This window comes from Cebus imitator, unplaced genomic scaffold (assembly GCF_001604975.1).
Source record: "Cebus imitator isolate Cc_AM_T3 unplaced genomic scaffold, Cebus_imitator-1.0 Scaffold270, whole genome shotgun sequence".
NCBI lineage: Eukaryota > Metazoa > Chordata > Mammalia > Primates > Cebidae > Cebus > Cebus imitator.
The window spans coordinates 1,863,707-1,874,154 of record NW_016107585.1 but is presented as its reverse complement, the minus strand read 5'-3'; the positions used below and the strand labels follow the sequence as shown (position 1 = coordinate 1,874,154).

General features: G+C 47.1%; 2 protein-coding genes across 2 annotated transcripts in view; one reads left to right on the top strand and one right to left on the bottom strand.

The window, feature by feature from the left end:
• The window catches only part of SHOX2 (short stature homeobox 2), a 10,321-nt gene extending 5,674 nt beyond the window's left edge, over window positions 1-4,647 (bottom strand). The window contains 3 exon segments of the mRNA XM_017500783.2: window positions 1,083-1,291; window positions 4,107-4,290; window positions 4,293-4,647. Coding sequence (XP_017356272.2) covers window positions 1,083-1,291; window positions 4,107-4,290; window positions 4,293-4,466 — 567 coding nt within the window. The 5' untranslated portion in view covers window positions 4,467-4,647.
• Window positions 4,648-8,418: 3,771 nt separating this feature from the next.
• The window catches only part of RSRC1 (arginine and serine rich coiled-coil 1), a 389,405-nt gene continuing 387,375 nt past the window's right edge, over window positions 8,419-10,448 (top strand). The window contains exon 1 of the mRNA XM_017500781.2: window positions 8,419-8,616. Within this exon, the coding sequence (XP_017356270.2) occupies window positions 8,446-8,616 (171 nt within the window). The 5' untranslated portion in view covers window positions 8,419-8,445. The remainder of the gene's footprint in view (window positions 8,617-10,448) is intronic.

Here is a 10,448-nt window from a genome sequence, read left to right as displayed (position 1 = left end):
TTTTTTTTTTTCCTGATCCTATTACAAGATACGGGGAAGCCCCTTAAGAATTGCGCATAGTTCGCTACAGATGGTGGTCTCTATGCCCAGAGACCTAGGGAGTATCTGTTACAGCGATACTTTGTAACAGCTGCAGATGTGCGGGCCTAAAACTACTCCATGTGTTCAAACAAATAATGACTATCATTTTCTTCTATTTTATTATTTGAGTGGAAATACAATCTGAAACATTTAAATTTGTTCCCCCTAAAGCTAGAAGGATATATGTATGTGAATGTACACAATTTGCCCCTTTAAATGCCCCCAAAGCCTATTTTTGCTATTACATTTGCCTCCACAACCAATAAAGAAAATCTGTTTCAATCCTAACTTTATTGGGTATGGCACGTGCTGGGGGGCAGGCTTTGGAAATATAAATACTAAGATATGTGGTTTGTTTTAAAATCGAGTTTCTTTAGGGTCAGGTTCGTTGCCTTGGTTAAAAGAACGAACAAAGAGTGACCAAAATGCGTTTATTTCTCTGCTATTTCGCACACAGTTTGAGATCAACCGCTAACAGCAGACTGTAAATGTCTACACTTAACAGTTACTAATTTTCTTTATAGTCTGCACATCTATAAACCTAATTGGCATATCCGCTTGACAAACCTAGACCCCGCAGAGCAGACCTTCAACGAAATCCAACTCCGGAGAGCAAAATACTCCTTGGAACTTTTAAGGCATCCAGAGATAAAACGTTTTCTGTGGGATTTTTTTTAGCCTTATAAAAGTAGGCCCATTAGGATTAAACCACATTAAAGCCAGTGTGAGGCGAGGGGGGTATGGTTTATAGAAACTCTGGGAGAAAGCCCAGCACAGCTTTCTTCTGCTGGGAACATATGTTAGGATGGAAAAAAAGGAAGGGGAGTGCTATAGGACTAAGATCTACTTTGGAAAATAAGACCTCTAGTAAAGATATCTCTTTCCTTCTCATCTTACACCAGACACTAGAACCACCACCTCCCGAGTGCATCCTCCAAGCCCCTTTCCAACCCCAGGCCCTCTCTGCTCCCGGGGCCCTCGACCTCCTGGCAGCTGGGTACCTGCACTCGGGCCTCTGACAGGCCCAGTCGCTGGCTCAGTTCCTCTCGCATGAAGGCGTCAGGATAGTGGGTCTCGTCAAAAAGCCTTTCCAGCTCATTGAGTTGTTCCAGGGTGAAATTGGTCCGACTTCGCCTCTGCTTGATTTTGGTCTGGCCTTCGTCCTCCATCCCTTTCGCATCCTCTTTGCGATCTTTCAGCTCCGGGGACACTGGAAGGGGCACCCCAGCGGGGCCAAATGTGCATCCATGCGCGCGCGCGCGCGCACACACACTCACACACACACACGCACGCACGCACACACACACGGACAAAAACAGCACAGCAAATCCCGTTACCAGATTTGTCGCAAAAAAGGATAGAGATTCCTTCCCCTTTGTGGAATCCTAGTCCAGCTTCTCACCCCACCCGGAGGAAGAATATCCCGGAGAAGCGCAAAGGTCAAGTCTGAGCGGCTGCCTGGGTGGGGTAAGGTGGACAGTCATCCACCCACCTCCTTCGCAAACGTGCCTCGACTCACAGCCTCACTGCTCACCCCACAGTCCCTTGCCTTCCCCAGCAAACACCAAATGCTTTTCACTCACTTTCGCACTCACTTTCTCCCAAGCACTCACAGAAATCAAAAGCTTGGCGCCAGGCCTCTCACAGAGCAAGGTCTGGGCACAGGGCGCACGCAGCAAAGCCATCCACTGGCCTCTCACACCGGCCATTCCCAGAAGGCTGGCTCGTTCTCAGGCCAGCTCTCACCGCCGCTGGCTCTCTGCCTACTGCAAACTTGCTGGTCTAATTTGGGAACAATTGGGCCGAAGGGTAGCTGCAGGAGAAACAGACCCAGCTGTTGGGCCGCACAGGGAGCCGCATCCGCAGGCGCCCCTCATTGCCCCAGGGCTTGGGCCGAACCCTGCATAAGGTCCCCTGCGCGGCCAGGTAATCTCGGTTCCCACTGCCCGAGCCGGGCCGCAAGAGCACTGGCGCCCACGCCATGTTGGCGGCCCAAAGGGCTCGCCGCCCACGCCGGGCCAGAAGGCAGGAGGCGGAAAACCAGCCTCCGCTGGCGGGCGAAAGCAACCACTCTCTCTGTTCTCTGTTCTCCCTCCCTCGTGGAAACGCAGACTCGACCCTAAACGCTTAACCCACAGAGATCAACAGGTTCAAGCGGAATATTCGCGATCCTCGGTTTCTATTGGTTGCTCAAAGCCTTTTCATGCATCCAGCAGCTCGGATGTTTAATAAAATATGCATTTTTTTTTTCTGCTCTGGTTTTGCACACATCCGCTGCCACTTTCCTGTCCTTCTCCTCCTTTTAAAACCAGGAGCTCTCCTAGTGTGAGCCTACAGAGCCACCCTATACATATCCCCCTGGAACATTTATCCTCCGCGCCCGAATCGGAGACTTGGGTTTTTAAGGAGTCAAAGCTGAGTTTAGATAGTCGAGACTGTTTGCAGTTCTTCCCAGCCCAGGATCCAGGCCAGCATGGGTGTTAAAAATCATTTCCAGAAGAGCCGGTCTGCAGAGAAATTAATACTTGCCCTGAGCTTGGAAATCAACAACCCCGGGAACTGCGCCCGCCTGGGGTTCAGACAAGAAGCTCGCGGTCAGGTGCGCTGGTGAACCTAGGGCCTGTAGTTGTGGACTCACGGCCAGGAGGCTGCGCTGGGCACCTTGACAGTAATTCCACCACTTCACACACTTAGGAAGATCTGGTGCTGGCTTGGAGGAAGAAGAGTCGCTAGATCTTGGCCTTGCCGGGCATTCTAGCTACAGTGATCTAAAGTATTGCGGTATTTTTTAGTTCTCAGAGTTCGTTTTGTGGACATTTGTCCTTTCTTTAGGAAGTAAGTGGGTAATATTATAGTAAGCATTATGGACCAATTTAATAGTAAAGTATTTTTACTGATACCGTACTGAAATTTAAATATGAAAACACACCCTTCAGATTTTGCCAAGAAGGTGGGAAGGCTTTGTCTATTACATGTCATCTACACAGTGGATGCCACTCAAAGTTTTGGGGCTTCGAGGAGATGTCCAAATTTCAAGTTGATTAATAGACTTCATAAAATCTCTATTTTGCACCCAAATTTCCACTTAATGATCTAAACAGGAACAGACCGTGTTATAAACAACTTAATTGATTGCTTAAATATGTGATTCCACGCATGCCACATATTTTCTTAATTGGAAAAATATGGCAGTACACCAGTTACTGCAGGCACCAAGTGCCAAATTAATTTTATTGTTGAACTCCTTTGAATTGGTATAGGACGCTCTGCCATTTAGATAAAGATGTTTCCCAACACTGCGCTAGCACCAAAGGATTTCTGCTCTAAGAGAACCGAGTACTGGATGATTGTAAACACTAAAGGAATCGTGTAAATGTAGATTCCCACCTCCCCCTACCCACACACACACCCTAATAAACCGAAACGCCTGGCCCGGGAAAAGCAGCGTAGCCTGGACCTCAGCTTTCGTTGGCTTCCTTCTACCTTCATAGCTCAAAGAGAATGGAAGTTTTGGCCCCTAAGATCCAAAGATTCGAGATCTCTGTGGAGTTCCAGGGGTCTTGGTGGCCTCAAACCCGGAGGCGACCGGAGGGTTAAGCTTTCCACCTCTGCCCCTTCTCGCTCTCGGCAAACTCCGCGCCAGAGGCTAGCTTTAGTCCAGCCGTCTGGTCCAGCACCCCCTCCTGCAGCCCGGCCCCGCGAACTTCCACGTCCGCCTGCGGGCCATCTGGGCTGCGGGCCCATCTTCTGACTGGTGCAAAATGCATTTCGGTGGAATGGGAACATCTGGAAAGGGCGCGCGCAAACCTTACACGCATCCCCCACCACACACTAGGACCCCACCCACGACAGAGTGTTCCATTGGACCCCCACGCTTCCACTATCACTCTAGCTTACAAAGCTGGGGTCTAGGGCCCTCTCCGCGTCCCTCCTTCTCCCCGCTGGGCCTCTCAGTCCTCTCCCACCCGAAAGGAGTCGGGAAGTAGGGAAGGGGAACCGCGGCCAGGGGTCAGTCAGGTCGTTACCCTCCGTCAGACGCGGACTGCCCGGCTCCCTGCTTCTCTCGGCGGCGCCCATGTCCAGCTCCCGGACGGGAGAGCGCCCTCCTCCAGCTCCTCCGCCTGCTCCTCCTCCTCCTACACCTCCTCCGCCTCCTCCGCCTCCGCCTCCGCCTCCTCCGCCGCCGCCTCCGCCGGCTGGTCCCGCGCTGCCGCCCGGACTGCCGGGCTGCTGCGGTCGTCTCGGCCCGCCTCGGCGCAGCCGGTCGGCTCCTTGGCCCCGCGCAGCGGCCCGCTCTCCAGCACCTCCCGGTACGTGATCGCCTCCTTCTTCTCCTTCACTTTCTGGTCAAAAGACTTGGAGACGAACGCCGTAAGTTCTTCCATCGCCTCCGCACGTCAGCCTGGCGCTCAACCTCTGCCAGCCGAGCCCCGCTCTTTTTTTCCTTCTTCTTTTTTTACTGCTCCAGCCCCCCCAATAATAACACATCAATGGGACAGGAGGTGGGGGAGGAGAAAGAGGAGGAGGAAGAAGAAGAAAAAGAGAAGAAAGAAGAAAGAGGAGAAGTAAAGGAGGAAAGAAGTAAGAAGAGGAGGAGGAGGAGGAGGAGGAGGAGGAGGAGGAGGAGAGAAGGGGCGGGGGCCGCCGGAGGGAAATGGGAACTGATGCTTCCCTGCCGGAGCGGGCTTGTTCAATGTTAAGATCTTTGACAATTCTTCCTGCGGAGAGTTCAGATCTGATAGAGACGCTGTGCTTGAAGTCTCACTATTTATACTTCCTAAAGGCGGCCCCTTGTTCTGAGTAAATTACCTCCCCTCGCAACTCCGAGTGAGCCCCCATTCCGGGTAGCAGTCGCCTCTACCACGGGGTTGGGGAGGAGAAGGGGGGGGGGAGAGAGAGAGAGAGAAAGAGAAAGAGAGAGAGAGAGAGAGAGAGATTCGAGTTCGGCGGGCTGGTGCTGGAGTGGTAGGGCAGCACTGGGGGACTGGAGGGGGCGGGGAGAGGAGGCCAGTCCGCTCAGGTTTTCAGATAGCCCCTGCTGCCTGTGCTCTTGGCCATTAATCCAGGATTGACAAGAGTCCCTAATTAATTTAATTAGGCGTGGATTTTGTGTTGGTGTCACGACTTAGTTAAACACTGGGGAGCTGGATAGACCCCGCGGGGTGGGGCCAAGAGGAAACTGACAAGTGCGCAGCTCTTGGAGCCAGCCTGGTATCCCGACTCCGTATCCCTTCCTATAGCCTTGCCTTGAGCCAGGGTGCCGCGCAACTGCTCAGCTTCGCAGTGCTTCTCCTCGTCCCTGCCCTGCATCAACCGCCCAGCAGTTTACAGGCCCCGCATCCCATTCCCGCATCCTGACCTCGCATCCCAGTCCTGCATCCCCGCCTCTCCCTCACATCCCCCACCCCTGCAGGCCTTAGCTTCACCGCCCAGCATCACCCTGCCCAGAGTCAGGGTTCTCTGCAGCTTCTCCAAGCCACACAGTTTCTCTTAGGAGCTTCCCGGCTAGCAGGCCGGCGGAGTCCGTGTCTCCTCCGAGCTGCTCGCCCCTCGGTCTGTGTTATTCACTGTACTATTCGTGTCCTGAAGCCCAAGCTGACTACTCTATGGACAGACCCCGCTAAAAGGGACCGGTCGATTTAACAAGTTTCCCGAGAAGCTGCTCCCTGACAGGTCGCATTTTAAAGTGTTTCCTTAGCGCCCAGTCAAGGACAACTCGATTTCGTTCGTTTCCTCTTTGAGGTCTCAGAACTCCCACCCTTCTCCCTGATTCCCTGACTCCCTGCACCGGATCCCTCTATGGTGAACTACAGGACTTCTTTAGCATCTTGGGAAACAGCCGAGTTGATTTCCTAATTTGAAAAACAAGAGATTATCCCTCTTCTAGTCTGAACACAAAATCGACCTTAAGTTTGTAGCCCGTCTAATTTCATTTATTGCGGAGTGCTAAAAAAGAGACGCTCGTCGGGAGTAAAGGTCTCTCTCTCTCCCACTCACGATTTTAAATTGTTTCTGGACTATTTTTATCGGAACGGGTTTTTATAGGAGAGGAACATCTATATTCCTGAGTCATTTGTCTGTATCGTGCAGGACGGCGTGCTGTGAGAAATGTGGCTATGCAAATATATACTCACAAAAGAATATTTACACATGATAAGTTATATTTAAGTGTTTAAACACATGCCTTTTTAAGTGTAGCTTTGGAGACATTTTTAAGCAGTCTGAATATTAACGCAGACTTTCTGGAAGTTAAAGGTAACTTGATCATTATTTTGAATCTAATACTCTTAGTAAAAATAAGAAGAATTACAGAACATTAATATGTGTATCTTCCATCCATTGGTTAAGGCATCAAAATAAGTTAGCAGATAATTTGAGAAGTTCTGTCAAAACAACCTGAAACACTTGTAAAAAAAGAACACAATTATAACTTGATATATTAGTGTTCTTCAAATAGATGCAAATAGTACCTGGATATAGTCTTATGTTATACTGCAATACTCAGATTAAAATGTTCACATTTGATGAATTTAAGGATTATGTATATCATGCTTTTTAGAAATATTGTTTTGCCTTTTATTCCTTTGAATTCTGAAGTTATCTTTCCTTCTGAAAACATTTCATTTTTTGCTACTTTTCAGAGAGCTAATGTCTGCGATTTTTCAGCAGCTATAGCTTTTAGCTATGAATACATTGTATTGGTGGTTTGTTACACCACAAAAGGGACTCAGATACTCAAAGTTTCCAAAGTTATATGAATTTAGAAACAATTTCACATTGAGTCTTGGATTACTATCCGTTACTACTTTAATTCTGATATTATCAGAGGAAAATAATCATAAAACTTTAATCCTTTGTGAAAATCTGTTTTAAAGATTATTTAGCAGAAGGGCCAGTAATGGGTGAGCTAAGTGGATATGGTGCTCAAAGTGCTCTCAAACTGAGATGTTAAATGCGTATTCACAAATAACTCAAAAATAACCACGGTTAGAAGTTGGCTAAGGGATCAGGAGACCCACCAGCTACTAGTTTGCCTTTTTAAACACATGACTTTTAGGTTTGAACTCATATTTCAACTACTGAGCTTGAGGGAAAGATGACCAGTTTAAAGGTAATCAGTGAAGTCACAGACACAACTGCTGTGTAATTCAAACCAATAGATTTTCCATGATCTCAGCTTATTGGCTCATTGCACATTTAGGAATAGTAGTGTTGATAACAGATGGAGCTATGAGAAATCTTTATTGTCTGACCTCAGATTCCTACTGGCCTAAGTGAAATTTACTTTTAAAAAGATTCAAGTTTTTAAAATCACATACTAATAAATGCTCACAAAGTTCCGATGACGTTGTTTCATTAAACAGTAAATATTTTCCAGAGACAGGACATTTCAAAATGTAGTTTGGGTAAAAACGCATTTATGGTAAAGCTCAGCTGACAGTCTGCAGACAGATACACGGGTTCCAATAAAATTCAGGACCCCAAGGTTTCCCCAGCTCTTGAATTATTTAAAATAAATGTGTAGTGTTGCAGTAGTTAAGTTTTAAAACAGTGCCTCAAAACTGGCTAGTTAAGGAACATCATTTATGAAAAATATATTGTGGGGGTGATTTTTAACCGTCTCAGCTCTGTGGAAAACTAGCTTGGTTATCTAGCAGTGGTGAATGAGTTGGTTCTCACAGTCGGCCAAAACCCAGGGCAATAATTTATTTATCTTTTTAGTTTTGCTTAGAGTAAATGAGGAAAAAACAATTTTCATGTTAGGAAAAATAAGTATTGTAGCATGAGTTACAGAAAATGCTGAGTCTCTTTAATTTCTATTGGTTTAAATTAAAAAAAAAAAACCCATAAACCTATAAATCTGATTTCTCTTTCACAAGAAACGGCTCCCCGCCTCGCCTCAGGCAGCCCTCTCCTATTCCTCTACTAACCAGTTACTTTAATCTGAGAAACTAATTTGCACTCAACTTGTGAGTGCCTTCACCTTCAGGGCAGAAGAAACACCGACTTTTAATGCATTTTTGCAAATAAATCATTACAATTTAATCACACACGACTCTATACAGACACACTCCCTTGATTTATTATTGTTGGGCGAGTTTCCCCCTCCCCTAGCATGAGATAACCAATTTTGTTTCGTGTAGGTGTCATAAACATAACTTCCCTCGATGCAGATATATTTACTGATTACCCATGACGATAACGACGATTACTAAGACAATAACACTCTCCAGTCCCATCTTTATTGCTTTTGGTATCAATAAAGTCAAAATAAACAAGTACGCAAAACATACGCCAAACAAAAAATTGGCAGCGTTTACAATCTACTTTCTCGGCATTCCCACCGCCTGGCAGCCTCCATCGATGCACTCGATATCTCGGCTGACGCTGTCTGGCGCTAGAACCAGGAAGGCGCTGAGCTTAAACTGGAGCAAGTACGGTGGAGGCCGGCGGCGCCCTGATCTGAAGAAAAGTCTCAGGGTCTGCGGGGCTTGCAAGTCAACGGAAAGTGTGAGGCCAAAGGTCTGGACCCAGGTGATGCCCGCGACCAGAGCCTGGGGAGCGGCGCCCGGGGCTGCGGGGCTCCGAGGCCCTGCTCGGCGAGAGGCGGCGTGGGGCCTAGCGCAGTTTGGGGCTGGGTGGCGGCGGAGGGGTGGGCGGTGGCCTCGTGGCGTGCGGGGTGTCACTGTGCGCATGCGCCCCGCACCTGGGAGGCTCTCCCTGGGTCTAGGCTGATGGCTGTAGGGTGGGTGGGTGGCTGCAGGCCTCAAGCTTGGCCCTCTGTCTTGAGGACGTGTGGGAGACTTCGCCGACTCCGCCCCTCGCCCCCCATTCCTGGTTCTTCCTCGCTGCTTTTGGGTTTCCTGGCTCATCTTGCAATATAAGTCTGGCGTTTCCTCACTAGCACTAGGTAGGGTGGAGCAAGAGGGAGGCTGGATTGTGGTGCCCTCTATCCCATCCACTCCACTGTCTCTGCCTTAGATCCACCTCCCTTTCTGAATCCGCCCGACCCTTTCTGGCTGACACTGACTTGCTGAGAAGTGGTGCAGGGTGAAATAGACGTTCCTTTCTTGAAATATAAATATACTCGCCTTAAACATACCGTATATTCCCTTGACTTCTGTACTTGTGGCCATGTGACCAAGGGCATATGGCTCTGTTTAATTTTGCAAGAGGTTATAATCCACTGTAAGGCGTGTTACCTGCTTTTGATTTTAGGTTAACCTTGATGTAATTTCTCTCTCAGAGGTTGTGTATCTTTAAATGTACTCTGGAAACCTAAACAAAATTTCGTTTTTACACTTTCAGAATTAGCAGTAACTCAATTGTGTTTCAATTAACTAGGTAGTAGATAAGTAAATTCAAATGTCTTTATGTTGTCACCAGAAAGCATTCGAGTTGTCATCTTTGAACTTAGATGTTATATAAGGTCTAAGTGAAGGAGGTAAGCAGAGTTCCCAAGTTGAAGATTTGGAGCAGTTGTGACAGTTGCAACCTTGGGGGAAATCCTTTGAGAACCTCTCTAGTCTTAGAGTTCATAAATATTCAGTCTTTGCAGGCAAGGATTTCATGCTAACTGATACAGCACTTTATGTTTTTCAGTAAGAGGGCTAAGAATGTCAAAATCTGAAAACGACCAAAACAGCTGGCACCTTTCTGTTATTGGCCTTGCCAACTCAACCAGTCTCACAAAGAGGGGTGTTATGAATTGGAAAAGTTCTGAAAGCAGGCTATTACGGTAGATCTATAGATGTGTTTCCTGCTTTCATTTTCAAACCATTGAGGAGAAATTCCTGTGATTGATTTTTTTTAAAAGAGATGCCTGCAAGTTTTTAATTGTGATGGGAGAAATGTCTTGACAGAATTTCTTTTTTGAGTATTACTTTGTTGTGCTTGAATTTGCCTCCATTCTTTTTACTGCCTTTGCATAGTTGTGTACTTGTTTATGGATTTCTTAGTTTTCACTCCATTTTTACTTTTCTTCTTTGAGGTGAGTTTCCCGTTGACCATTCTTTTCACTTTTTCTGGCCATGTATCCAGGATCAAGAAGATTATAGTTTGATATATTAATGAGTGGGTAATGGAGAAGTAATTATAAGCTATCATGTCCTTTGAGAATCTTTGTTGTCTCAAACTGCCTGTTCTCTGAAAAAGATAACTGCTTCTTGTACCCTTATCAATAATGGGGCAAAGGAACGATTTGTGTAGTCCTTTGAGTTCTTTTTTCTTGAATGACCACATGTTGGTTTCACATCTTCAACCAGGCACCTGAACTTTACATTAAGATATTTTTGTAAATTGCTGTCCTCCTGGAGTCATTACATGCCATGGCTTCAGTTCTGTAGTGGGAGTAGTTGGGTGAGATT